The following is a 27,341-nucleotide window of genomic DNA, read 5'->3' on the forward strand; positions in this document are numbered from 1 at the left end:
TTGGGGGGGTGAGAGTTGGGGTGCAGGGGCGCTGCTGGCGGGGGCACCGTGGGTGTCCCGTGCCCTGGGGGGAGGCAGGGCTTCCTCGCCTTCCTCCCGCTCCCCCCCCTCCATCTGCACTGCCCCAGGCCGCTGTCCCCTCGGCTTCTGCGACTGCGGTGCTCGCGGGGCCCGGCCCCGCTGCGGGGCGCAGTCCACGGGCCCTCGGAGCCGCCTCCTCGCTTCCGCCGGGGCTCCCCGGCCGCGGCAGGCGCCGGCTGCGGGCGCTAGGACCCGGGGGGCGCGCAGAGAGCAGAGCCCCGCCCAGCCTCGGCCGAGCCCCCTGGAGCCCCGCCCCTCGCAGGGGGCCTCCGAGCCGCAGGGGGGCGCTGTGAGTTCCCGGCGGCCTTTCCTGCCTCCCGTCATCCTTTACTCTCTTTCCGCGGCCGCCGCCGACATGGTGAGTGCGGGCCGCGGCCGCCGCCATCCGCCGCCATCCGCAGCCGGGGCCGCTCCGCCCGCGGCGCCGAGCGGCTGCAGGGAGCGGGCCGAGGGGCTGCGGGCTGCGGCGGGGGGCGGGGGGCGGGGATGGGCCCCGGGAGGGAGCGCAGCGCTGGGGCCGGTGCTGGGCGGCTGCGGGCCGGGGCGAGCCGCGGGGTCCGGCGGCGCCTGAGCGGTGTTTCCCGGCCCCCCTCCCGCCCAGGGACGCGTCCGGACGAAGACGGTGAAGAAGGCGGCGCGGGTGATCATCGAGAAGTACTACACGCGGCTGGGGAACGACTTCCACACCAACAAGCGCGTGTGCGAGGAGATCGCCATCATCCCCAGCAAGAAGCTGCGCAACAAGATCGCGGGGTGAGGCCTGCGCCCGCGGACCCGGCACCTGCATCGAAAGTGGCCGCGGCCTCAGCGTGGCCCGGCCATCGATAGTGCAGGGAGAGCAACGGCGGCGGCTCCCCCGTGTCCGCGGGGCCGCGTCCCCGCGGACCCTGTTGCTGCCGGACACTGCCCTGCCCTGGGGCGGCGCGGCCGGGGCGAGCACAGCTCGGCCCCGGCCGGGGTTCGGGAGCGCGACGGCCCGTGTGTGTCCCGCAGGTACGTCACCCACCTGATGAAGCGCATCCAGAGGGGACCCGTCCGGGGCATCTCCATCAAACTGCAGGAGGAGGAGAGGGAGAGGAGGGACAACTACGTCCCCGAGGTGAGGCTCTGGCTGCGGTGGGGTCCCGTCACCCCACCCTGAGCCGTCCCCATCAGCGGCCCCAGGCTGCTCTAAAACACAGCTCCGGCCGGGATGGGCTGAGGAGGGTCGGGGTCAGGAAGGGCCGAGGCGGGCGCTTCCCACAGAGCTGCTGCCCGGGCTGGGGAGGGCAGCGACGTTCCTGCGCTGTGGCTGCAGTGGTCAGCAGTGATGGCCAGTGAGCGGTCCTCAGCTTTACTGGCTTAGTATGAGAAAAAAAGTCACTTGTGGGGATGCGGAGGATGTGTCAGTGGCTTGAACCTGCACAGCGGATGTGCTTGCAGAGAGGGGTGGGTGAAACCTGCACTTACGAGGGGTCAGCGTCTGCCCGTGAGCCCGTTGCTGATGGTGCTGGGAGAGGAGCTCCAAAAGTGTTTCCCTGTTCAATGGGTTCAATCCCGTTGCCCCCAAACCCTTCAGCCGTGGCACAGAGCCCCTCTTCCAACCCTCCCTGCGCAGCCTCCAGTGGAACTGCTGGTGTCCGTGCTGCCCCAGACACTCAGTGCTGTCACCTCGGCTCTCCCAAACTGCCAGTGCTGGGGCCTGCTTATGTGGAGGTTGTTTTCAGTGGGGCTCTGGCAGGAAAAGGGGTGATGGTGGGGTGCCACAGCAGCGTGGTGCTGCCTGCCCCTTGGAGACCCGCTCCAGGAGCACCCTCCCTGCCTTGCTGCCCAGGGGGAGGCGACACCGCTCCCCAAGAGGCTGGGGCCTGGTTGACTCCAGTGCCTATAAACGATGTGTGGAACACTGGCAACACCTGCAGATCCCCTCCCAGCTGCTCCAGCGCCCCAGGTTTTAGGTGTCAGCGCAGTGCTGAGCTGCCCGGCTGCTGTTGGGGGCCTGGAGATGCAGCTGAGGGCAGTGTTTTACGCAGAGACCTTCCAGCTAAGTTTGGGAGGCAGGACAGGATGGTGCTGGTGGGGAGGCCGCTGCTGCCGGGTCCCCAGGCAGGGTCGGTGCTGTAGGTGTCGATGCAGTGGCAGCTGAGCCTGTGTTATTTGTGGTTTGTTAGAAAACCAGTGGTGTGATGCCACCTTTTGGGGAAGGAATCATGTGGAGATGAAGGTTTTGGGGGTGGGAGGGGTACAGGAGATTGCTCTGGGATTAAAGAGCAGGAGACCTCAGGTCCTTGGGGTGGGACAGCCACAGTGGGCACTCGCTGTAGCTGTTTGGCACCGCCGGGGTCCGGCTCCAGCCCGACTTTGTGTCACAGGATGAGTGCAAGTGTCAGTGGTGACCACCGGGACCAGTGCAGCTGTGGACCTGACCCTGGCTCTCGGCAGCATTGGTGTGGAGCCGGCTGGGCCTTGGCCTGCCAAAGAAGAGCTGTAAAAGAGGCTCTTCCCCCTTCATGGGGAGCTCTGCTGCTGGGCGGCCTCTCTGTGTTTCGGCAGGAGAGCTGGACTGCATGGGCTCCTCCTGGCTGCTTCTGGTGCTGGAGCCCTTCCCCGTGACAGGCAGCGAGATCTTTGTTGTGGTGGGGCAAGGATCGGGGTGGGCGTGTGGGGACACCCCAGTGGCAACAGGGATGTGGCTGTGGGGCCTCGTCACACTGCATCTGGGTCTCCTCTGTCGCCAGGTCTCTGCCCTCGACCAGGAGATCATCGAAGTGGACCCAGACACCAAGGAAATGCTGAAGCTCTTGGTGAGTGGTTCCCCCCCCGGGACGTGCAGGCAGGTGGGAGTGGGATGGTGGCTTCTCCAGGCCCCCGCCAGCAGCGTGGGTGTGCTCCTTCCCTTCGCTCCTCCACGGCACCCCGTGGTGCTGACCCAGTGGTGTCCTCCTCTGCTCCTGCTGGGTGAAGGTGAACGTGGGTGAAAAGACCAGCTTCCGCTCACCCATGGGCTGATTTCCAGAGCGGCGCTGGTCATCTCCCCTTCTCCTGGAGACAGGAATCCACCCTTCGTGCTACCACAGCACATTCACACTTCCTGCTCTTGCCGGTGGGGTTGGACGCGGATGGTGACAGGGCTGTGTCACTGATCCCAATCCCTGTTTTCCAGGACTTTGGCAGCCTGTCCAACCTGCAGGTGACGCAGCCCACAGTGGGGATGAACTTCAAAACGCCCCGAGGAGCCCTCTGAGTCGGTCGCTGTGTATCACTTTTCCAATAAATGTGGGAAAACCACCCTGCCCGGTGTCTGGAAGCCTGCATTCCGCGGGATGCGGAGGGAGGGCAGGTTCCTCAGGATGCCATGTCTCAGATGGGGGTGTCTGGATGAGGAGGCCTCAGCACCTTTGTGCTTGGGTTCTTTCCTGGCTGTTTGAGGTGCAGAGTTGTTCTTTTACAGGCTCTCCTGCTCTTGGGAGAGGACAACCCTGGTGGCTCCTCAAGGGCTTCACCCTCAGTGCCCCAGGGTTTGTGCCTCCTTGGGGCGGACACTGCGTCGTGCTGTGCCGGCATTGCTTTTCACAATTCACAGACCATGCTGTTTGCTTTTAAGTGCTTAAATGAAAGGAAAAAGCCTCGGATCTTTGTGTGAGGGGAGTGAACTGGGCTGAGCAGAGCACTGTGGCCAGGGCGGCAGCTCCCCTGTGTGGGCCCTGGTGAGGTTTGTGCTGTCCTTCCCTTGCCAAGATGCTCCATCCAACAATGCCTCAGGGTACAAGAGGCATGGAAGAGTTTGGGGTGTCACACACACCCCACCCCCCAAAATTACCACTTTGCAGAGGCTCTGCTTGTGGAGCCCTACCTGTCTCTAGCACCAGGACTGTGGGCAGGGTGGGAGCAGCTGTGCCATGGGGCAACAAGGGAAGCTCCTGTTGCAGTGAAGGTGTGCTTGCAGCCACATCTTAGCCCCCCGGTACATATAAAAGACAGAGGGGTTGTGTTTGGGGGAGAAATGTCTGTATTGAAGTTTGTTGTGAAATTCGTCTTAAACAGTTATTTAAAGAGAAGAACGTGTTGCCACTAACAAGCTGGGTATTGAACCACCACGAGCGTGTGGGGCTGCAGGCAGGGGTAAGCCAGGCAGGATAACTGATAAAACCCCCTGCCTGGTGCAGAGCTTGAACTCAGAATTTGCAGTTGGACAGTTCAGAACCACCAGACACAGGAAGAACAGACTGAGAGGTGAAATAACCATTAATCCACAGGAGGGAGCGAGCAAGGAGGCATCCCTGCAGTTTAACCATGGGAATGACATTCCAAACACAACTGGTACCTCTGGCAGCTCTTGCCGGAGTTCTTGACATGAACGGCCACCTGTGACTTACAATTTCCTCTTCATTCGGGTCTTCACGTCACCGAAAATGTTGATCTTCTGTTTAACCCAGTAGGCCTCATAGCCCCAGGTGCCGGGAATGAAATCGTGGAGCTCCCCAACGTACTTCCTCATGTCCCGAGCGGAGGTGTAGCCTGCAAAGGGAACTCCTTGGAGGAGGTACTGCTGGAAGCGAAGTACTGGGAGAGCCGCCCCCCTCCCCAAGGAAACAGGAAGGGAGCGGAGCTACCTGCACCCTCAGCAGTTCTGCTGCTGTCAGTACTGGGCAACCGGGGTCCCTGTTTCACCCACAACCATCTTTAGGGGTAGTCCCAGTTTTCAGGGATATTTCTAGTGTGAGGCATCTCTGCCCATGGCAGGGGGCTGGAACTGGATGCTCTTAAGGTCCTTTCCAACCCAAACCAATCTGATTCTGTGATACTTTCCCCCCACCATGGAACGTTACCTGTCACCATGTTATTTGTTGGGTACTCATGCAGTGCACAGTGTGGACATTCCCCCTCGGGTGCTGTGGGGTCTGTTTCTTCTTCACTGCTGTATCACGGGGAAAAAATCTGGTGTGTTCTTCGGGGTTGTCTTGAGATTTGGGGGAGGGGGCCCCAAATCCAACCACCGAGAGCAGGAAAATACCTTTGCGTCAGGTCTAGCACGTGCTCATCCTCTTCCTCCTCCCCGCCTGTTCCCACCGCCTCGGGTCTGTCCATCAGATTCATGTCACCCTGCAAGCATCGACACAGGATGGAGTTAAAGCTCTGCTGGGATCGGGCAGAGCAGCAGCCCCACGGGCCCCACACAGGGGGTTAGGACTCGTGATCTCATCATGTAGAATAGTTTTAAAACTAAACACGTTTTTGCTTCGAAAGGACAGAGGAGCTGCTGTGAGAGAGCGGCAGCGCCTCGGGGCTGCGTGGGGATGCCACACGAAGGGCTGAGCTCAGACCTCTGCCATCAGTATTCCCGGAAAGACGTGTTGGAGATGGGACATCTCTGGATGAGGGAGAAAACCCTCCTGCACATCCCACACTCCATCTTGGTGCTGTCCCCTGGGATGCCACTTTGGGACGGACACACCACAGCAAGCACAGGATTTGATCCCGTGTTTGGGCTGCGGTGAAAACCAGGCTCCCTGAAGCTCATGCACCCACTGGTTTATTTAAGCTGCACCTGTAGCAGCAATTTCTGATCTTACCTGTCCTGCCAGTGAATCGCCCGCCTGCTCCCAAATGAAACAACCGATCTGCCTTCTGATCTCTGCCGTGAGCGAAAACATAAATGATGGTGAGAGCATCAGTGAGGCCCGGGAGGCAGCCGCTGCCTGTGCAAGTCCGGGCCCCTCACAGGCACTGGCAAAGGCACCCAGGAGCCCGGGCAGGAGCTCACTGCACCGCGCTGCAACAGAACAGCTCCGTGGCTGCGGGGAGAGCAGTGAAGAGTGGTGTCCATCGGGGAGCTGTACTGGGACCAGTCAGTGATATGGACAGTAGGACTGAGCACCCCCGGCACGTCTGCTGATGGCACCAAGCTGTGCAATGCAGTCAACACGCTGGAGAAAAGGGATGGGGCTTGGGGAGGTGGGACCATTGTGAACCTGATGGGAGTTCAGTCAGGCCAAGTGCAAGGTCCTGCCCCTGGGTCGGGGCAATCCTCAGCACAAGCACAGGCTGGGGGAGACCGGATGGAGCAGCCTGAGGAGAAGGACTTGGGGTTCTGGGTGAGGAGAAGCCCCACCATGACCCAGCTTCAGAGTGCACTTGAGTGCAGACCCCCTCCAGTGTGCTGGGCTGCACCCCCAGAGTGTGAGCAGCAGCTCACGGAGGGGATCCTGCCCCTCTGCTGTGCTCTGGGGAGACCCCCCCTGCAGCCCTGATCCAGCTCTGGGGCAGCAGCACAAGAGGGACGTGGAGCTGCTGGAGTGAGGCCAGAGGAGGCCATGGAGATGCTGCGAGGGCTGGAGCAGCTCTGCTCTGGAGCCAGGCTGAGAGAGCTGGGCTGGGGCAGCCTGGACAAGAGAAGGCTCCTGAAGGGGAGACCTGAGAGCAGCTCCAGTGCCTAAAGGGGCTGCAGGAAACCTGGAGAGGGGCTTGGGACAAGGGCCTGTAGGGACAGGCCAAGGGGAATGGCTTTAACCTGCCCGAGGGGAGACTGAGCTGAGCTCTTAGGCAGAAGCTCTTCCCTGGGAGGGTGCTGAGGCGCTGGCACAGGGTGCCCAGAGAAGCTGTGGCTGCCCCATCCCTGGCAGTGCTCAAGGCCAGGTTGGACACAGGGGCTTGGAGCAAGCTGCTCCAGTGGAAGGGGTCCCTGCCTGTGGCAGGGGTTGGAACTGGATGAGCTTTAAGGTCCCTTCCACCCAAACCCCTCTGGGATTCTGTGATTAATAGATGGAGTGTCCTCTGCCTCTGTGGAGGAAGAGTCACTCCCAGCTGAAGGAAATTCCCTCCATCTACAGCAGAAGTAACCGGAGTTTCTGTTTTCCACCACCAAAAGGTTGTGCTCATGGGGGAACCCCCAGGGGAGCAAAACCCTGATAGTTCCCTCCCAACCTTCTTGTAGGCAAGCGGGTGGCAGGACAAAGTGGCCCAGAGCCACCGACGTCTTCTCTCCCACACTGGTGTTGGCCCATGCAGAGAGGTAAGAAGAGTGGAAGACCGTGGCTCTGTCCTCCAAGTAATTGAGGCTCTCATGTATTCTGGAAGAGAAAAAGACAGCTGGTTTCCAAAGGGGAAACCTGGGACAAAACCCAAAACCACACATAAAACCCTCAAAGGCTTTAGGGGAACACTGTCATTAAAACTGACAACAGCACCTCATGTTCTGTAAGGTTCTAACTCTGAAGCAACACGATCCTGGTTGCTGGCGCCTCATGAGAGCAGCCTGGAGCAAGGGCACTGGGGAGCAGGTAAAACCATCTTTTATGTGGGACTCACTGGCACCGCCCTGCACTCCACATGAGGCTGGTTCTTTGGGGAGGGGGAAAATGTGTTTTTTCTGTATTCATTCCTGACTCTGCTGTGGTCCCCAAAGAGCAGCAGCCGGCAGCTGCGCGGAGAGGTGAGGCTGAAGGATGCTCAAGCACTCACTGTCCTCAGAGCTGAATTAAATAGTTTGCTGGTTTTAAGGGTATGGATAATGATACACTTTTTTCCAAGAAATAATCATAGAATCATAGAATAGTTAGGGTTGGAAAGGACCTTAAGATCATCCAGTTCCAACCCCCTGCCATGGGCAGGGACACCTCACACTAAACCATGGCACCCAAGGTTCTGTCCAACCTGGCCTTGAACACTGCCAGGGATGGAGCACTCACAACCTCCCTGGGCAACCCATTCCAGTGCCTCACCACCCTAACAGGAAAGAATTTCCTCCTTAGATCCAATCTAAACATCCCCTGTTTAAGTTTGAACCCATCACCCCTTGTCCTGTCACTACAGTCCCTGATGAAGAGTCCCTCCCCAGCATCCCTATAGGCCCCCTTCAGATACTGGAAGCTGCTATGAGGTCTCCACGCAGCCTTCTCTTCTCCAGGCTGAACAGCCCCAACTTCCTCAGCCTGTCTTCATACGGGAGGTGCTCCAGTCCCCTGATCATCCTCGTGGCCCTCCTCTGGACTTGTTCCAACAGTTCCATGTCCTTTTTATGCTGAGGACACCAGAACTGCACACAATACTCCAGGTGAGGTCTCACGAGAGCAGAGTAGAGGGGCAGGATCACCTCCTTTGCCCTGCTGGTCACGCTCCTTTTGATGCAGCCCAGGATACGGTTGGTTTCTGGGCTGTGAGCACACACTGCAGCTGGCTCATGTTCATTTTCTCATCGACCAGCACCCCCAAGTCCTTCTCTGCAGGGCCGCTCTAAATCTCTTCTTTGCCCAGTCTGTAGCTGTGCCTGGGATTGCTCCGACCCAGGTGTAGGACCTTGCACTTGGCATGGTTGAACTTCATGAGGTTGGCATCAGCCCACCTCACAAGCGTGTCGAGGTCCCTCTGGATCCCATCCCTTCCCCCCAGCGTATCAGCCGGACCACACAGCTTGGTGTCATTGGCAAACTTGCTGAGGGCGCACTCAATCCCACTGTCCATGTCAGCGATGAAGATGTTAAACAAGACCGGTCCCAACACCGATCCCTGAGGGACACCACTCGTTACCGGTCTCCAGCCGGACATCGAGCCGTTGACCACAACTCTTTGTGTGCGGCCGTCCAGCCAGTTCTTTATCCACCGAGTGGTCCATCCATCAAATTGATGTCTCTCCAATTTAGAGACAAGGATGTGGTGTGGGACAGTGTAGAACGCTTTGCACAAGTCCAGGTAGATGACATCAACTGCTCTACCCTTGTCCATCACTTCCATAGCCCCACCATAGAAGGCCACCAAATTGGTCAGGCAGGCTTTCCCCTTAGTGAAGCCATGCTGGCTGTCACCAAGCACCTTGTTGTTTTTCATGTGCCTTAGCAGGCCTTCCAGGAGAATGTGCTCCAAGATCTTGCCAGGCACAGAGGTGAGACTGACTGCTTTGTAGTCCCCCAGGTCTTCCATTTTCCCCTTCTTGAAAATGTGGGTTATATTTCCCTTTTTCCAGTCGTCGGGAACTTCACCTGACTGCCAGGATTTTTCAAATACGATGGCCAGTGGCTTAGCAACTTCATTCACCAGCTCCTTCAGGACCCGCGGATGGATTCCATCAGGTCCCATGGACTTGTGCACGTTCAGGTTCTTAAGATGGTCTTGAACCAGATCCTCTCCTACAGTGGGCCCAAGGCCTTCATTCTCACAGTCCCTGCGTCTGCCTTCTGAGACTTGGGTGGTGCAGTCAGAGCCTTTGCCAGTGAAGACCGAGGCAAAGAAGTCATTGAGAACCTCAGCCTCCTCCAAACCCAGGGTAGCCAGTTCTCCCAAGAGCTTCCAGAGGGGGCCTACATTGTCCCTAGTCTTTTATTCACTACGTACCTATAGAATCCCTTCCTGTTATCCTTAACATCCCCAGCCAAGTTTAATTCTAGCTGGGCCTTAGCCTTCCTACCCTGGTCCCTAGCTTCCCGGACAACATCCCTGTATTCTTCCCAGGCCGCCTGTCCTGGCTTCCACCTTTTATAAGCCTCTTTTTTCCTTCGAATTTTCCTCAGCAGCTCCTTATCCATCCATGAGGTCTCCTGGCCCTCCTGCCGCACTTCCTTCTAGTTGGGATGCAGCACTCCTGAGCTTGTAGCAGGTGATCCTTGAATATCAACCAAGAGTCTTGGGCCCCCCTGCCCTCCAGGGCTATATCCCATGGAACCTTACTAAGCAGGCTCCTGAAGAGGCCAAAGTCTGCTCTTTTGAAGTCCAGGGCGGTGAGCTTGCTGCACGCTCTTCTCACTGTCCTGGGGATCTCAGATTCAACCATCTCGTGATCGCTGCATCCAAGGCTGCCCTGGGGAGTCACATTTCCAACCAGCCCTTCCCTGTTGGTGAGCACGAGGTTAAGCATGGCACCTCTCCTTGTCGGCTCCTCTGCTGCTTGCAGGAGGAAGTTGTCTTCCACACAATCAAGGAACCTCCTGGATTGCTTGTGCTGGGCCGTTCTGTCACTCCAACAGATGTCAGGGTGGTTGAAGTCCCCCATAAGAACAAGGGCCTGCGAGTGTGAAGCTGTTCCTATCTGTCTGTAGAGTGCTTCATCCACAGGTTCTCCTTGATCAGGCGGCCTGTATCAAATCCCCACAGTAATGTCTACCATCGCTGTTTTCCCTTTAACCCTGACCCACAAACTCTCTGTAAACTGCTCACCTGTCCCCAGACAGAGTTCCATACTCTCCAGCCTATCCCTAACATAAAGGGCAATTCCCCTGCCCTGCCTGCCGGGCCTGTCTTTTCTAAAGAGCCTGTAACCTTCCATTCCAACACTCCAGCCATAGGAGCCATCCCACCATGTTTCTGTGATGCCTATAAATACATTGAATATATATATATTATATATATATAACTATATGCAAATTCTCCTGGTTGAACAAGCCAGTCCAGCAAGATGCCGTGCCAGAACAAAGGTCTTTGCTCAGGGTTTCTTGGGATTCCCCTTCTGCAGCTGGAATGGTTGGCTGAGGATTACAAAAATCTAAGACAGGTTTAAGCAATTTAAAGCAGTTAAAGGAAGCTGCTTAGTCCAGCCTAGCAAAGTCTGCTCCAGAGCACTGCAAGAAAACATTGCAGGTCCCTTCCACATAAATACAGTTACATGATGTTGAATATATATAAAGATTCATCAGGGACTGCAGTGATAGGACCAGGGGTGATGGGTTCAAACTGAAAGAGGGGAGACTGAGCTGAGCTCTTAGGCAGAAGCTCTTCCCTGTGAGGGTGCTGAGGCACTGGCACAGGGTGCCCAGAGAAGCTGTGGCTGCCCCATCCCTGGCAGTGCTCAAGGCCAGGTTGGACACAGGGGCTCGGAGCAAGCTGCTCCAGTGGAAGGGGTCCCTCCCTGGCAGGGGTTGGGACTGGGTGAGCTTTAAGGTCCCTTCCAACGCAAACCAGGCTGGGATTCTATGATTCACCAGCTGAAGGAAGACCCTGAGAAGCCTTTCCTTGTATTTGTGCAAATGTTCTTTAGGTCTCTCATTCTTTTATATTAAGCAAGCAGAAGGAAAACAGTAGTTCACCCGTTTTCCAGCCATGTTTACCTCCATGCTTTGCTTTCAGAGTCAACTCTGAAGCTTTTCAGCTTCCTTCCTTGGGGATGGTGTCACCTCTGTGTTAGACCCCAACTTTTCCAGTAGATCAGCTCAAAGGTAGTGACAAAACCAGCATCACCAGTTTAATTCACTTGGCAGCATTAAGCCAGCCTGACGCGTGGATGGGTTTTGCTGTTGGTTTTGGGTTTCTGTAGATCCAGTTTCGTGTGGGGGTGAGCCTTCAGACCCTGTTAAGCAGCAGAAGCCTGCTGATCTGTACCAGGTGCTTCAAAACCACCCCCCGGGCTTTTAAAGGATCACAGAATATATGTTAAAGGATCGGAATGATGGAATCAAGGAGGTTGGAAAGGGTCTTTAGGATCATCAAGTCCAACCGTTCCCCAGCACTGCCAAGGCTACCGTCACCATCCATTAAACACACTGAATCCGGTGTATCCACCTCCATCGACCCGTTCCGCACGGGCATCACACGGAGAGGGTCAGCAGGGCTGCAGGCATGTCCTGAGCAAGGCGGGTGCTGCTGGCACAGGGGTGACACGGGGGTGACACGGGGGGCACAGAGCTCACCTGCGGGTGTCCGGGTGCGCGGCGTCGCTGCTGAACAGGTACTCAGCATCCTGCCAGCGGGCGCACTCCCCGCCACCGGCCGCTGCGGAGAGGAGCACAGAGCAGGGAGCTGGACACCCACCAGGGCCCAGCTCCGGTGACAGGGGATGGGGAGCGCAGAGCTGGGCCCTGCAGTGTGATGTGTGCCCCCCACCCCCGCCATGAGTCTGGATCTCCCACTGCCCCACTGAAGATTCTTCTGGGCTTTTCCTCAGTGTGGGTGCACCATGGTCTGAGGGGTGATCACTGAGGGGTGCAGGGGCTGTGCCCCATAGCTCTGCCCCACTGAGGGGTGTGGGGTTGTGCCCCATTGCTCTGCCCCACTGAGGGGTGCACAGGCTGTGCCCCATTGCTCTGCCCCACTGAGGGATGCACAGGCTGTGCCCCATTGCTCTGCCCCACTGAGGGGTGTGGGGTTGTGCCCCATTGCTCTGCCCCACTGAGGGGTGCAGGGGCGGTGCCCCATTGTTCTGCCCCACTGAGGGGTGCAGGGGCTGTGCCCCATTGCTCTGCCCCACTGAGGGGTGCGGGGCTGTGCCCCATAGCTCTGCCCCACTGAGGGGTGCGGGGCTGTGCCCCATTGCTCTGCCCCACTGAGGGGTGCGGGGCTGTGCCCCATAGCTCTGCCCCACTGAGGGGTGCGGGGCTGTGCCCCATTGCTCTGCCCCACCGCGGCCGTGGCAGCCCCACCCCGGGGCCTCACCCCACCGCTCCCGCGGGCCGGGGCTCACGCTCTCCGAGAACCAGGCGCTGCGGCCGCGGAACATGGCGGCGGCGGGGGGAGCCCTCCGCGGCGGTGACCGGAACCCGCGGGGCGGGCGCTGCAGGAGGGCCCCGCGCTGCGCCCCCAGCCCCGGTGCCGGGCAGCGGGAGAGGGAGCCCCGCGGGTTCTGACCCCTCCCGCGGCTCCCCCTGCGCCAGCGGCTGGGCCCCTTCCAGCGCTGCCCCGGGCAGGGACCCCTTCGACCGGAGCAGCTTGCTCCGAGCCCCTGTGTCCAACCTGGCCTTGAGCACTGCCAGGGATGGGGCAGCCACAGCTTCTCTGGGCACCCTGGGCCAGCGCCTCAGCACCCTCACAGGGAAGAGCTTCTGCCTCAGAGCTCATCTCAGTCTCCCCTCGGGCAGGTTCAAGCCATTCCCCTTGGCCTGTCCCTACAGGCCCTTGTCCCAAGCCCCTCTCCAGGTTCCCTGCAGCCCCTTTAGGCACTGGAGCTGCTCTCAGGTCTCCCCTTCAGGAGTCTTCTCTTGTCCAGGCTGCCCCAGCCCAGCTCTCTCAGCCTGGCTCCAGAGCAGAGCTGCTCCAGCCCTCGCAGCATCTCCATGGCCTCCTCTGGCCTCGCTCCAGCAGCTCCACGTCCCTCTTGTGCTGCTGCCCCAGAGCTGGATCAGGGCTGCAGGGGGGGTCTCCCCAGAGCACAGCAGAGGGGCAGGATCCCCTTCCTGAGCTGCTGCTCACACCCTGGGGTGCAGCCCGTGTCCTCTGTATGCAGAAGGGAGGTAGCGAGGCCTCTCCTTGCCCAGACGCCATGTCCTGCCCGGCCGCCAGAGCTGCCCTCCGGCCCCCATCCCCTCAGCACCGTGCTGCAGGGGCTGGGGCCGCCGTGCCGGGCACTTCAGCACCTCCGGCCCTGGTGGCCCTGCGGGGCTCACGGGCGGGCACGGCCGCGCTCTGGGCCCCTCCATGCTCGCATGCGTGCACCGGGGCAGGAGGCCTCTGGCTGGCGGCAGGACCGCGCAGAGCCCCCGCTCTTTGCTCGTGCCGATCTTTAACGCCGTTCTTACGCAGACCGAAGGGTTATTCCTGCGATTATTTCACGAAGGACTTGGCAAATGGAAGGAGAAAAGGGAAGAAGTGCCGGGGCACGTTTAACTGCGCCGTGGCGCTGGCAACCCTGACTGGATGTGGTGGGACTCGCGCTCAGTTGCTCTCCTCTCGCAGGACACGTCTGTTGCCGTGTGTCTTGAGTGGCTTTGCCCCCCTCTTGCACTTCGGGTTTTGTCCCTTCCCCACAGGAGCCGGTGGCGCATGAAAGCCGGCAGTGTGACATTGAAGGAATCGGTCTTCCAGAAGGTTCCCCCAGAAGTCGCTCTCTGTGGGTTTGGTTCACTCAGAAATAGTTTTCCTGCAGTGAAATTGTTTTCACCTCATGAAGCACAACTGAGCCTGGTTTCCTGCTTCAAACCTGACCCCTCAGCAGCTCCGTCCCCAGGGAGCGCTCGCTAAAAGCCAGCAGCAGCACAGCTGCACCCCACGCACCCCCAGCCTGGAGCCAAGGCTGCTGGGTGGAGCAGCGAAGGTCGGTCCTGAAATGCCGGAGTCAGTGCAGGCGAGCCGGCCGCGGGCTTGCCCTGCGCTGCCCTCCTGCGGAGGGGGCACTTCTCATTCAACCATCAGAAAGTTTCCTAAGCAAGAGCAGAAAACCCCTACAGATGCAGTCAGGGCAGAGACTTCCCTATTGGCATGATGCATCCAGTTGTTACTCCCTGGTGCTCTTGAGGGTAGTGAAGGTGAAGCTGAGGCAGTTGTAGGCATTTTGGTGGCTCTTCATAGAATCAGCTGGGTTGGAAAAGGCCTTTAAGATCACCAAATCCAACCTTTACCCCAGCACTGCCAAGTCCACCACTAACCCATGGCACCGAGGGCCTCGTCTACATGGGTTTTGAACAGAGGAGGCCAGGACGTGGTCCACGGCTCAGGCCGCGTCAGGCTCTCAGAGCAGGCAGTGCTGCTCTGCTGGGGTCTCTGGAGAAGCCTGAACCTCTTCCTCCTTCCAAGACCATCCTCTACCACAGAGGGAGCAGTGCTGGGGCTGGTGCAGTCCCTGGCTGGTGTCACAGGCTGAGCTGTGTGGTGGCTCCAGTGAGTCCTGCTGCCCTATGCTGGGTGATGAGCCTTTTGTCTGATCACCCAGCCAGGACATCCCCACTGTCTGAACTCTCCTCCAATGAGCACAAAAGGATCAGTCCCCATACACACCCCAGCAACCTCCAAATGGAACTGCAACAGTTTGGATTTTCCCAATCTTTAATAGAAATGTGGTTATAATGGCAAAAGCTGCAAAACAAGCCTAAATCTCAAGTGCATTATAACACCAGCCAAAGCAAATCTTAATATACCCAAGAAGAGACATGTGCTAGATCACACCCACGGGGTTGCCAGGAATCCTCGTTCACATACGTAAGATCCACACTGATGAGATCTTCTTTGATCCAACACTCCTCCAGCAATCCTAGTCACTTATCCATAGAATGAAAGCAGTCTGATGGACATTACAAAGTAGCATCATTTTGGACTACTACCATCAAACCCTCACAGTACAGCAGAAGACCGTCCCCGACAGGACTTCTCCACGGGGTCAACCACTCATGGAAGAGAAAACCAGAAACAAAAGTCACTGACACACACCTCACCTTCCCCTCAGCCCAGCTTTACAGCACACACTCCCAAGAGGCATCAGCTGGAGCTCTCCCCCTTGAAGTGGGCACCACATCCTCCTTTTCCTCTCACACAGCTTTAAGACCAGACCCAGTGTCCTCACAGTTACTTTTTCCCTTTTATCTTTAGCTTGATGCCTACCCTTCAGAGCCACAGAGGAGGCTGTGCCCAGGCAGATCCCACATAAAACTTTCATTCTTCTTTCTTTTTCAAGAGACCCTACTGAAGTCATCCAATTTTATTGAGATAAAAATCCTGTGCAACTCAGAGCACTGAAGAATGTAGACTGATTTTTAATCAGTCATACAGACTTTTATAGCTCTGTGTTCAAAAAGCAGGCCTATCGCCTATAGTGCTTTGCGTAAATGACATTATAAGCTTTATTAAAGAAAATTCTTCTGCAATGAAGATGATAGCTGCTTTTCATCAGATCCACAAGTGAGATGTGCAGAAAGGACAGAAGTTCTGAGAAGATCTGGACTTGCAAGGCAGAACTTTTCAGACCTGCATGGGGGAGGCTGACATCAGTCACTCTGTTCACACCTTCACTGAATTATTTCAGGAGAACATAAGAGCGCTTTCCACAGGGGAACTCCAGCTGCAGAGTCCCAGTTGCAGGCAAGCAGACTCCCACTGTCCAGTTTTATTTAGCTACAAATCTAGCAGGAGCTGTTTTTCCCCTCCCCTCCTTGGTGGGGGTGCAGAGTTCAACAAGCAACCCTCTACCAAGATGATCCCTGCTCTCCACACCAAGCACCAGCTGCATGGATATTCTCTCTTTATCAGCTCCCAACAACTCCACACCAGCTCAGTAAGCCCCCAGACTGTAGCCAAGTCACCAATGTCCCACCTCCAGCCAAGCTTGGCAACCTTCACCATCAGTGACCCTCAAGCCAACATCCCACTAAAGCTGCTGATCTTCTGAGCCTTTCCTCAATATCCCACAATATGTGTTTTTCTGCTGTAAATTAAAAGCTTATCTTCTTCTGTTGTCCCCCACTAGAAAGATGGTCAACTCACCTTCATTTTCTCCCTGAAAGCCTGACACCCCTCCCAGCCTTTGGTGCTCTACAGCAAGGAAGGACTGGAGAGCTTTAAAGGGGGAGCAAGAAGTAAAGGACTCTGGTCCATCTACATCTTCCCAAGAAGAAATGTCCAAGGCATTTACAAAACTAATTTGACTCATGATTCCATCTCAGCCTAAAAACTCATCAGTAACATCTTCTGGTACCAAGTTAGGGCATTTCACAGAGGTCTTGCCAAGGCTTCTCTGGGCAAAGTCAATAATTACCCAGCCTCTATCAGGGTACTTAACTAGAGCATTCCAGCCAGCATTGCAGCCACGTCAGCTAGGCAACAAAGCTTTAGTTCCACTTTCTCTATCAAGGGTGAAACTACCATTTACCAGACTGCTAAATTCAGATTAATTATGGCCATGTAGTTTGAAGGACCTGGAGCCCTCATGCACAGCAGTGAATAAAACCAAGACTGCTCCTGGTTTGGCAGCAAGGCACCGACTTGTGCGTCATCGATCCCATGTTACCAAGCTGACACGCTGCCTGCTGCAGGGGGAACCAGCCTGCCTTTCCCTAAGCTACGGGGATTTCCAAGTATCGTAGAATCACAGAATGGTTTGGGTTGGAAAGGACCTTAAAATCATGTAGCTCCAACCGCCTGACATGGGCAGGGACACTTCACACTAGCTCTGTCCAACCTGGCTTTGAACACTCAACTTCCTCCTCACCAGACAGAGGAGAGCATGGCAGGTGTGGGAAGCACGAGAGGACATGCAACAACTGTCCAAACGATATCTGGCACACACCAAAAAGACGTGGGGAAGTTTTGCTCCAATAGGGTTCCTTTCTTTTGGGCCAAGGACACTCTTGTAGGCAAAGCATGGCTGAGAACTGGCTAAAACAGCGGGTAGAAAGGGTGTGGGAACAACCCCACTCCCAGTCAGCAGCAACATGATATATATTGTGGGTTTTTTGGGTGACTGCTGCTTCAACTCTGCACGCTACACACTCCCCCCTGCAGAAAGGGGCGTGTGTTCCCCTTATCAACACGGCACAGATCATCAGCACAACTCACCACAGTTATTCCAGGCACAGCCTAGAAGTCTGAATCTGCAAGAAAGAAGGGCAGAGCATTAGGCTTTGAGGTAGAGCACCCTGTGTCCCCTGTCACCACAAGCCCACAGTGCAGAAACCGGAGAGCTGCTGCTTCTCGTCTGTGTGCCTGCTGTCAGGCTGGGCCACCACCACCAGTCCCCACCGCTATATCCTTCCTTATAGTCACCAAATATAAAGCCAAAACTCACTGCACAAGCCACCTTTTTCCAGGCAAGTTCACCTAGAAAGAGGTTAGAGTGCTCTGCTAAGAGCTGTTGTACCAAACACCTAGAGATAATACCAAGGCTTCTCCATCTGCTACTAAGGAATTCTCCCCTGGGTAGGTGTACACCACCCTTTGAGCAGCACAGACGAAAACAAGTTAATTTTCCATCAATAGCACAAGACCTTCAATATAACACTACAGCACCCTGTTCCCCCTGTGGTTATAAATGAACAAGCTCTGGCTCCTGCACACGAACGGTGGCAAAGCTTGAGGAGGAAGGCACACCATACCCCACTGGAAATACTGTGGCTCCTTGAAGGTAGAATGGGCCACCCTGCAAACGTAGATGTCACCCTTCTGGGGGGTGAAAGGCACGTAAGCCAGGCGCTGGAAGTACCACTTGTCATCGAAGGATAAGTCCGTGTACTTCGCGTTGTTCATGGGCTCCCCATTCTTGAGGAGGGAGATTTCAATCTTGGGAGGGTAGAAACCGCTCACAAAGCAGTTAAGGGTGTTTTCCTTTCCCATAGTGACCAAGTCGCGGGAGTACACATCCACCTTTGGTGCCTCTGGAGAGGAGAGAAAGGCGGCAGTGAAAAGCAGGACTGCAGCAGGCATCACCAAGGAGAACCACAGCGTGGTTTGGGCTGGAAGGGACCTTAAAGCTCACCCAGCTCCAGCCCCTGCCCCGGGCAGGGACCCCTTCCACTGGAGCAACTTGCTCCAAGCCCCTGTGTCCAACCTGGCCTTGAGCACTGCCAGGGATGGGGCAGCCACAGCTTCTCTGGGCACCCTGTGCCAGCGCCTCAGCACCCTCACAGGGAAGAGCTTCTGCCTCAGAGCTCAGCTCAGTCTCCCCTCTGACCGCTTAGAGAAGCTCCTGCCCGCCCGCAAGTAACCGGTACCGTGCTCCTCAGCCAGCCCCTGGCACTCACCGTCCGCCTCCCCCAGCGCGACCAGGACCAGGATCAGGACCGGGATCAGGATCAGGCCCCGCATGGCTCCGGGCAGCCCCATGGCCACCGCTCCGCGCAGCTCCGAGCCCTTCTCGCTCCCCGCCTTTTATAGAGCCGCTGCCTGCGCGTCATCAGTCTCCAGGCAGACAGGCAGCGGAGAGGTCCTGCAGGGGACCGCGCCTGCGCACTGCGGCCATCGCCGCTTTCGCTTTCACTTTCGCTTCCGCCCAGGGTCACCGCCCGGGGACCTGCCCCAGCCTCGGGGATGGAGGTGGCACCGAGCCCGGGCGTGGAGCTGGACACCTGCGGTCAGGAGCACCCCGGGAGCCAGCCGAGGCACTGGGAGGTGCGCACCCAGCTCCTGCCCCTCACCACAAGGGGGTAAAACCACCTCGTGCAGATGTCACAGCCAGGGCTGGTATCGCATCGACAGCCTGCACCGGCACAGCCCGGCCGTCTTCCCTTCTCAGCCCGGGTTTGTTCTCTTTGCCTGTGCGGGAGCTGTTGTCCAGCAGCTGCAGGATGACAGATGAACTCTGTCAATCACAACATGGTACCAAACACAAGGACCCGAAGGGCAAAGAACCGGGTTTTCTGGTACCTCCTCCAGAAGCCTAGGCATGCCTCCAGGTGGCCCTGTAACACTGCTCGGAGGAGAGTAGTAGAGCAACATTAAGAAACTAAGGCCAAAACAGTGAAATGAGCCAGTATTAAATGGCACGTAGGTAATTTATACACCTAGAAGCTTGTCTGCTTGTGGTCCTGCGGGTCACAGGTTATGTTTAGAGTTGCTGTTTCAAAATGGCAAGCAGATCCATGTGTAATGCCTCCTGCCTTGCTGCATAAGGATTAGAAATATATATATATAAAAAGAAGAGAATAGAAAATCTCTATGAGTCGGGAGAAAACAGCAATATCAGGGTGCTCCCGAAGTTAAATCAATAAAGCATGTAGGGAGAACATCCCCCACCCAAAGACAGAAAGTAAATCAGTAGAGACAAACCTGCAAAGGCTCGTTATCAATCTCCACAAGACCAGATGAACTCTTGCTGGGTTCCCTGGCTGCCCGACAAGCAGCTCTGGCAGCCTCACAACTGCCATTGAGTGTTTTCAGTGTGGGATAAGGCGATGCAGCTGCCACCAGAGCTTCATCAGGGATCTCAGGGCTCCAGCAGAAATGAGCCCCAGAAGCTGTGTTGGGAGCTGAGCTGAAACTGGACCCACAGGCCAGTCTGAATCTGCTCAGGTGAGCCATCCCCTTGGCTCAGGAAGGGGTAATTACACAAGACTGCAGGACACGGATCCTTCCTCTGCGCTGATACCCCTTTGGGATGGGAACCCCTGGAGATGCTGGGACCAGCAGCACCCAGCAGACTTTTCCTGTGAAAAGAAGCTGAACCACGAGTTTCTTCCAACTGATGTTTCTAAAAGGCCATGATGGTTTGGTCAGAACAGCCAAATGTTCCTCTTTTAAGGCTATTTAGATACAAATATTTAAGCAGTAAGTGAGGCCTGACAACCAAGGCGCTCCCGACAGCACGCTTCAGTTCTTGGGACACAGATTTACAGCATCTTCACCTTCGTTTTACTCCCCTCTGCTTTCCAGCCTGCTGCTGTAGCTCTCCAAGTCACACCTTCCACCAAACCGGCCTCATCCCTCCGGTGTTGAACGGCTGTTCCACCACAGGGAGAGACGGCCGCAGTGGAAGGAGCCGGCTGGGCCCGCATCCACCCCGTTAGAGGCCGGTGTTCGCAGTTTACTCCCCGGCTCTCGGATGGGGTCCTCCCCGCACCCCAGCACATCACCCCTCCGGCAGGCTCAGCTGGGAGGGCGGGGATAAGCAGAAGAAGGCGTGGCCTAGTTGAGGGGGCGTGGCGAGGCGAGTGCGCAGGCGCGGGGCGCAGGTGGGCGCTGCCATGCTGTACGGCAGGTGGTGGTGCGCTGCCTCTCTGGTCCGTAAAAGGCGGTGGCGGGGGCAGCCCGGCCTTGTAGAGGCATGGCGGAGGGCGGCGAGCCGGTTGTGAGTGCCCGCCCCGCAGGGCGCGATGCTCTGTCCCTGGGCTGCTTCCCCCCTGCTCCCCTGGGTTATGCCCCCTCGGGTGCCGCGTCCCCCGGTGCCGGCTCTCCCCGGAGCGGTCGGTGCTGGAGATGCTGGTGGGGTGCCCTGCCCTTCCCTTCCCTTCCCTGTGCTCGGGTGCTGTTCGTGCCCCGGTAGGAGGATGTTTACTCTGGAGCCTAATGGCTCCTTCAGCACTAAAGCACTGGTGCTGTTCCACAACGGCATCCCCGGTGGTGGTGGTGGTGGGTGGTGGTGGTGGCACCTCCGGGCAGCGGCAGCCCTGGTCCTGGCAGGCTTCAGTGGGCTCCTACCCTGTGCTGAGCCTTTGCTGTTAGTGTAGTGTCTCCTGCTCTTCCTTGTCCAGCTTCAGGGCTGCTGTGAGCCCTGGGGTCTGCCCAGCCCCACCGGTGGGGTGAGGTTGGGTGCCTCCCACTTTGGGAGCGCATTAGGGTTACCTCTCCCTTAGCAGAGATACTGCTGCTTTTGACTGCAGATCATTGAGGACTACCTGCTGGTGGAAGATGCACCTCTGCTGGAGGAGATGGCTGAGGAGGATGAAGAGCTTGACCTATACAATGAAATGACTTTTGGGATAGGTAAGATCCCAGGGGTGCCCTAGTGGTAGGGAGACCAGCCAGCACCCAATGAGGTGAGGAAGATGGAGGTGGTGGGTGAAGAAGGCTCCTGCCTGGTGAGGAGCTGAGCAGGGAGCAGGGACTGTAGTGGGCACTGCCTAGGGTCTCACCCACCCTGACGTCCTCTGCTTCCCCACTCCAAGACCGAGACTCTACTGAAGAGGATACCTCAAAACTCGCAATGCCTCCAGAGATAAGCCCTGAGCTGGCCAAAGCAGTGGCAGAGGAGACCGAGGCAGCTGAGGAGCTGGAAGAGCCCCAGGAGGAGGGTCAGATGGAGCTGGAGCAGGTCGGCTCTGAGTTAGAGGAGCAGGAAGAGCTGGACACTGAGGATCAAGAGGAAGACCAGGAGCCCTGTGAGGAGCCTAGTGACTTGGGAGATCCAGCAGTGATGACAGCTGTGCAGAGCAAACCCACGCTGGAGGTGATGCATGAATGGAGAGGGAGGGGACTCACTGCTCCCCTTTGATCCCCACATAGGACACTGGGGATAGTTTGGTCTGTGTCCAAGGGAAGAAACCCACCAGGGCTGAGCACATGACTTCTTTGCTTGCAGAGCCAGGACTCGGCAGTGCTGGACAGCAGGATTGGTGCTTGCTGGGCAGACTTTGGCAAAGAGGATGTGGTAAAAATGTCCCCTCCTATCCGGTGGTGAGGCTGCTTCTCTCCTGTGTCCTCCTCTCCTGTGCTGACCATCTCCTTGTCTTCTAGCTGGCCATGGATCCCAAAGCGTGGGGCTCCCGCCCTGGCAGTGTCCCCCCTCCCCACATGCTGGAGGTGGGTACCTTGGGGAGCAGCTGAGGACCCCCTGGCACCCTGGGCTGGGGGTCATGCAGGCAATTTGGGGTGATCAGGGGAGCTCTAAAGTCTTGTTGGACTGGAGGTGCACAGATGTGCCTGTTGTTTGCTAAGGCTGTGGGCAGAAGTGACCACCTGAAGCAGAACCTGGGTTGGAGACTAAAGGTGTTGAGTTTGGGTGTCCCTGGTGTTGCAGGCTGCCAGGTTTGGAGCCTGGCTGGTGCATGGTCTGGTTCTGGTGAGCTGCCTGATGCTGGGGGTGCTAAACTCATCCCAGCTGGGCCCTGTTCCCACCTCCTGCTGCCTCCTCCCTGCAGGATAAAGCCATTGTCCAGGTCCTGGAGAGGCCCCCACCATCCAGCAATGTGGCTCTCGACTTCCTTGGCTCCCCAGTGCAGAGGAGCTACGGGGGCTCTCCGCGCCTCAAGCGCCCTGATATAAGGCTGGTGCCCCCCAAGTCCTTCCCACAGCGCTTTCTCCGACAGGTAATGGGTTTGGGGGACTCCTGCACCCCCCCTTTCTCTGCCCTTCCCTCCCCAGAAGTACAGCCTTGAGGACAGGCTTGTCCCAGTGATCCTTCCTGTCTCCTGCCCTGCAGCAGTCACCTCTGGTGCCTCGCTCCCAGCGCTCCCCTCGGCCCTTTGTGCCGCCTCGCAGACCCCCTCTGCTCTTCACTTCCAATCAGGTGATGCAGTGGCCTCTGAGCCCCTGTGTGTCCCCTCTGAGGTGGCCCTGGAGCAGCAAGGGGTTGGGGCAGGGTATCCCAAAGCTCTGCCATCCACAGCAGGCTTTGCAGCTTCTGGGCACCCATTTCTGGTGTCTCGATAGTTGGGAAGGTGGAGCTGCTGGTGTAGTCGTTGCTTCATAAATCTGTTTGCCCTGATGTCCCCACAGGACCCACACTGGGCATGGTGGTGCGCTTGGTGTCATGCTGCAGCACTGGTGATGGACCTGGGGCATGCAATCCCCAGTGACACATGGGTCCTCTCACCTTGCTCACTGTAGTGGTAGCATCCTGGTGCGGGTATCACCTTGCTATGGTGCCCCATGCATCCCCTCTGTGCAGGGAGAGGGTGGCCCCTGCATGGTGGGGAGTCAGAAGCCAGCATGGACTCCCCAAACCTCTCCAGGGCCCTTAGAGGAGAAGGCTCAGTCATCTGATCAATTCTCTTTCCAGACCACGGGGTACACATCTCCAACCCCTTTCCAGCCTATGTCACCCAACATCAGCTGCTCGCCACGGCCTCTCACCATGCACTTTGGTCCCATGTCTCCCTCTTTGGACCCTGCTCTCTTCTTCAGTCCATCAGCCAGTGGCCAGCTGAACCTCAGGTAATGCAATAGCATGTGGTGTGCTTGGGTGGGACTGCAGGAGACCCCTAACACAGCTGGGGGTGTTCTCCCTCCCTGGGCATAGTTCTGAGGGTGCTGAGCCCCTGACCCCCGGCTGGTCTCCCCTGCAGTGTGCCCAACCGTCTGACCCAGCTGCACCCACAGCACCAGCGTATCCTGACCCAGCAGCAGCAGCAGAGGTGAGGGGGGTCCCTGGGGACCTCTGTGGTGGTGGTGGTGGGGGGCTCTGGGTGGTCACAGCAGGCTGTGGTCTCCTCTGTGCTAGCATCTCCTCCAAGAAGCTGTGGTCTCCTAAAGTGGACTCTAATGCTGGGCTGATGACCTCCAAGGAGAAGGACTGGGTCATCAAGGTGGAGATGATCCAGCTGCAGAGCGAGAACATGGATGATGATTACTACTACCAGGTGAGCTCCTGCTGGCAGCACCAGTGGCTTATTCTCCTCAGGGCTGGGGTGTCATCTCTTTGGGGGTGCCGGAGCTTGTGGTGCCGCCCCTCCAGGCTACACCTGTTGTTACAGATGTACTACCACCGCCTGGAGCACCGGCAGGCGGAGGAGGAGCTGCTCGGGGGCCGCAACCGGCAAGAGCCGCCGAAGCTGGTCACGCCGTTCATCCAGAAGGTGGAGACCTACAACTCCGGTGAGGGGCTGCGGGAGCCGTGGGGGCCGGGCCAGCGGCTGTGGGGCCGTGCTCTCACCGTGTCCCCTCGCTTCCAGTGGTGCGCATCGCGGGCTCGCTGGGCCAGGTCGCTGTGTCCACCTGCTACAGCCCGCGCCGGGCCATCGACGCGGTGCACCATGCCCTGGTGGAGGAGGTAGGTGAGGGGAGGCCGGGCTGACGGGTGCTCTGGATGCTGCCCTGAGCTTTCCCTGGGCCAGCTTTAAGCAGGAGCTTTAGGAGCTGCTGTGGCCAAGCCTGGGTGCTGCTCCACACTGTGGAGTGGGGCACATGGCTGGAGCAGTGGTGGCAGCTTATCCCCATCAACGGGGTGGGGGGATGGGGCTCCAGGCAGCAAAAGCTGGCTGTGGCCTCCATGTGGGATTGATTGCTTCATGTCCTGAAGCTGCCTCCAATCCCCAGGGAGCAGCTGGCCCTGCACTCTGCTGGCAGCAGTGTCCAGTGCTGGCTGTAACTGTTGTGCCTTCCTTTTTCCCCTCCTGAAGGCCACAGGGAGCCACCGTCTTCGGGCACTGCACAAGATAGAGAAGGTGAGTGAGCCACGACTGGTGCAGACTCTGTTCTCATCCAAGGAGCTCTGTGAGGGGATGTCTACCTCGGAGGTGTCCCAGTTGTGAGAAGATGCTCCAAGCTGCCCCCCTTACCCTGTACCATTCCTCTAGCTCTTCCTGCAGCTGCTGGAAGTGGAGGAGATGCAGCGGAAGATGTCCCTGGCTGCAGAGGAGCAGGAGCAGAAGAGCCAAGAAGCAGAGCGTATCTACCAAGCTTTGAAAATCAGGGCTTGCAGCAGTGAAGAGTGAGTTTGTGTTTTGGGAAGAGGGTACCATGTCCTGGCCCTCACTGGGCTCAGATGGTCAAGGATGACTAGTTCTGGGTGATGGGAAGAGTTGGAACTTGACCTCTGTGTGTCACTGTGGCCTGTGCTGACCATACCTATGAGCTTCATCCTCCATTGGAGCTGTTGCTGGTCCTTTTGGATGAACAGAGATGCTATGGGTCCCTTGGGATCTGTGCCAATGGAGCCTTCATCCCCAGGGAGGCAGAGGATGAATTTCTACAACTCCTGTGTGTGCAGAAGGGCAAGAAGCTCATGGCCCGGCTCCTGCCCCACCTGAGCCCGGAGCAAGCGGAGAAGATCCTGCTAACCATCACCCACCACCTGCCCTTCCTCATGAAGAAGGATGTGTTGGATGAGGCAAGCACCTCCAGCAGGGCTGAGGCATCCCAGGCTGTCTCCTTCCCATCTGCTCCTGCTGTAGGGGCACCCTGAGCAATGGGGAGCACATCTTGCTGGTCCCAGTATGGCCAGGCAGCTGGCAGGGTTGACACGAGATGGGAACCATCCTCCTTCCCTGTGGAGAAGAAGGGTCTCTAGGAAGGGGGTAAAGCAGTGGTGGTGGTGGCAGCTCTCTGCTGGGGGCCAGGTGTGGTGTTGGCCTTTGTTTCCCCCCCAGGTGTTGGGATGGGGCTGTGGCCGTGCTAGGTCAAAGTGTCTCAGATCCCTGCTCTCCCCTCTGCCCTGTGCAGTCTCTCCCCCTGCTCTACAGCCCATTGAACAAGGTGGTGGGCAGGATGACCTTCAGCAAACTCATCAAGGTCCTGCAGGAGATGAGCAGGTCCCTGCCCGAGTCCCCTGAGCTCCCCATCACCATGGCCTTGAAGAACCAGGTACGTGGCCCTGAGGCGCGCAGACCTGTGTGTGGTGTCCATGGGGTGGGGGTACTGCTGCTGCTGGCTGTGACTCCTGGTGCTTCCCTGCAGTTTGGGATCTCCTTGCTCTACTCCCTGCTGAGCCATGGCGAGAGGCTGCTGTCCTCCGACACGCCGCTGGAGCCACAGAGCGGGGACTTCGAGATGTGGTGAGGGGTTTGTGAGCAGCGGGGCCGGGGCTCCCCATCCCATGGGATGCTCACCCCTATGTTGGTGTTCCCAGGACTGACATGGTGTTCCTGGTCGCCCGGGAGCTGTCACAAGTGCCCAAGGCCTCGCTGGTGGAGCCTCTCTTCTTGCCCAGCAACCTTCTCTCGCTCTTCTGCCGCTACCTGGACAAGCAGACTGTCCACCACCTGGAAGCCAAGATGGAGTGAGTACCACCTGGAACACTGCCTGCCTTTGCTGGGCATCCCCTGGGAGAGGAGGATTGGACAGCACTGGGGCTCACTGCTTTGTTCTCTTGGGGGGGGGGGAGACCCTGTTGGATGCAAGTCTCCAGATTTCCCATGGGCTGAACTGATCCTTGTGGCTTTGCTCCTGCTTCCCTGGGGCAGTGTGAGTGTTGACAACCTGACATTCCAAGCCTGTTCTTTCCCTGCAGGTGCTCCCCGCTGCCATCAGAGGCTGCCATGTTGTGCTGAGCCCTGGGAGCTCGGACTGGAGCTGGGAATGTGATCGGGCAGGGCCCGATGCCAAAGTGAACACTTGCCCTGGTGCAGGGCACCTGGTGACCCAGGCACTGGCAGGGCTGGTGCCGACCTGCCCCAGGGCTGGGGAGCACAGCACGGGGATGAGGGTAACTTATTGGGCCTCACAGGTGTGGGTGGCGGTGGGTGTCGGGGTGGGGGGGCTGCACTGGGGCGCTGGGAGCACCTGGGTGAGTGACTTGTGTACCCTTCAAATAAAAAGGTGATTCATGAGCTCTGTCGGCTCCTGTGGGCAGCTCCTGCTGGGAGCACAGGGGTCCTGCAGGCATCCCCTGGGATCTGAATGTGTGTTAAAGAAGGAGAAGCAGGGAGGGATGCACAGAGGACCCAGACAGGATTAAAGGGGGGGGGGGGGTGTCAGAAGACACTTGTGGCTGGGGCCAGAGGGGGATTGAGCCTCCAGGGAGAGGAATGGGCTGGAAGGAAAGGGATGTGGTGGGGAAGATGGGTCAGAGCTTGCTCTGAGGGGAAAGGGAGGATCTTATGTATTCAGGAGAGCACAGATGGGTAGGATATAGGGATCTTAAACATACATGGGTGGGTGATAAAGCACCTCTTCTTTCTGAGCACTCAGATTAATTAGCCTTAAAGGCTTGCAGACATCCTCATGATCAGAAAGGCTTGCAGGCATCCTCATCCTCAGCATTTGAAGCCTCTTCCTTCAGCAGCTTTAACTGACCATCACTATCACAGGCTCACCCTCACTTCTGCATCTCAGGCTGAGGGGCTGAATAGGAACAATATCTGATCCTGCTGTAGAAATGTTTGTGGCTCCTGTCTGGCTCTGTGGTGGGATTTCCCTGATTCTGTGGGATAAGGGACAGCTGTGTTCATCCGGAGGTCTGAACTTGATACCCAAAGCCTGGTGCGCATTCATAAGGGGCTTGCACCAGAACACTGTCTCTGGAAGCTATCCTCTGCCCAAGCTCCAACCCCGTGTAGTTGAGAGAAGGTGAA

At 57.7% G+C, this 27,341-nt stretch overlaps 4 protein-coding genes and 1 non-coding gene across 8 annotated transcripts; 3 read left to right on the forward strand and 2 right to left on the reverse strand.

Annotated features, from left to right (window-relative positions):
- The first annotated feature begins 237 nt into the window (after nucleotides 1-237).
- Nucleotides 238-3,348, forward strand: RPS17 (ribosomal protein S17). The gene is made up of 5 exons (XM_065688689.1): nucleotides 238-439; nucleotides 683-834; nucleotides 1,075-1,180; nucleotides 2,799-2,864; nucleotides 3,224-3,348. The coding sequence occupies exons 1-5, from the start codon at nucleotides 437-439 to the stop codon at nucleotides 3,302-3,304; spliced, it is 408 nt and encodes a 135-aa protein (XP_065544761.1). The 5' UTR covers nucleotides 238-436; the 3' UTR covers nucleotides 3,305-3,348.
- LOC136019170 (small nucleolar RNA SNORA71) lies at nucleotides 861-984 on the forward strand. Its single transcript, XR_010614766.1, has one exon. It is a non-coding gene; the product is annotated as a small nucleolar RNA SNORA71 (small nucleolar RNA).
- Nucleotides 3,349-4,287: 939 nt separating the features above from the next.
- Nucleotides 4,288-12,494, reverse strand: TERB2 (telomere repeat binding bouquet formation protein 2). 3 transcript variants are annotated; one of them, XM_065688244.1, is made up of 7 exons: nucleotides 12,415-12,494; nucleotides 11,673-11,754; nucleotides 6,985-7,130; nucleotides 5,634-5,695; nucleotides 5,075-5,163; nucleotides 4,890-4,978; nucleotides 4,288-4,578 (listed from the first exon to the last, which is right to left on the reverse strand). In XM_065688244.1, exons 1-7 carry the CDS (start codon nucleotides 12,476-12,478, stop codon nucleotides 4,433-4,435), a joined length of 678 nt encoding a protein of 225 aa, XP_065544316.1. In that variant the 5' UTR covers nucleotides 12,479-12,494; the 3' UTR covers nucleotides 4,288-4,432. The 3 variants fall into 3 exon arrangements, with proteins under 3 accessions (XP_065544316.1, XP_065544318.1, XP_065544317.1); XM_065688246.1 differs by having other exon boundaries at nucleotides 4,494-4,578; nucleotides 4,890-4,998; XM_065688245.1 differs by lacking the exons at nucleotides 4,288-4,578; nucleotides 4,890-4,978 and adding an exon at nucleotides 9,913-10,124 and having other exon boundaries at nucleotides 5,080-5,163.
- Nucleotides 12,495-14,718: 2,224 nt separating this feature from the next.
- B2M (beta-2-microglobulin) lies at nucleotides 14,719-18,587 on the reverse strand. The gene is given in 5 exon segments (XM_065688616.1): nucleotides 14,719-15,651; nucleotides 17,239-17,273; nucleotides 17,775-18,053; nucleotides 18,420-18,513; nucleotides 18,516-18,587. Coding segments are annotated over 4 exon segments (444 nt in total). The 5' UTR covers nucleotides 18,573-18,587; the 3' UTR covers nucleotides 14,719-15,651; nucleotides 17,239-17,259.
- A 1,768-nt stretch (nucleotides 18,588-20,355) lies between these two features.
- Nucleotides 20,356-26,513, forward strand: PATL2 (PAT1 homolog 2). 2 transcript variants are annotated; one of them, XM_065688215.1, is made up of 19 exons: nucleotides 20,356-20,461; nucleotides 20,994-21,096; nucleotides 21,279-21,559; nucleotides 21,692-21,760; nucleotides 21,847-21,912; nucleotides 22,251-22,418; nucleotides 22,532-22,618; nucleotides 23,111-23,265; nucleotides 23,397-23,465; nucleotides 23,552-23,690; nucleotides 23,805-23,925; nucleotides 24,003-24,100; nucleotides 24,450-24,494; nucleotides 24,627-24,760; nucleotides 25,000-25,159; nucleotides 25,492-25,632; nucleotides 25,726-25,823; nucleotides 25,898-26,047; nucleotides 26,279-26,512. In XM_065688215.1, exons 1-19 carry the CDS (start codon nucleotides 20,438-20,440, stop codon nucleotides 26,316-26,318), a joined length of 2,148 nt encoding a protein of 715 aa, XP_065544287.1. In that variant the 5' UTR covers nucleotides 20,356-20,437; the 3' UTR covers nucleotides 26,319-26,512. The 2 variants fall into 2 exon arrangements, with proteins under 2 accessions (XP_065544287.1, XP_065544288.1); XM_065688216.1 differs by lacking the exon at nucleotides 22,532-22,618 and having other exon boundaries at nucleotides 26,279-26,513.
- The last annotated feature ends 828 nt before the right edge of the window (nucleotides 26,514-27,341 follow it).

This window comes from Lathamus discolor, chromosome 8 (genome assembly GCF_037157495.1).
Source record: "Lathamus discolor isolate bLatDis1 chromosome 8, bLatDis1.hap1, whole genome shotgun sequence".
NCBI classification, from domain to species: Eukaryota; Metazoa; Chordata; class Aves; order Psittaciformes; family Psittacidae; genus Lathamus; species Lathamus discolor.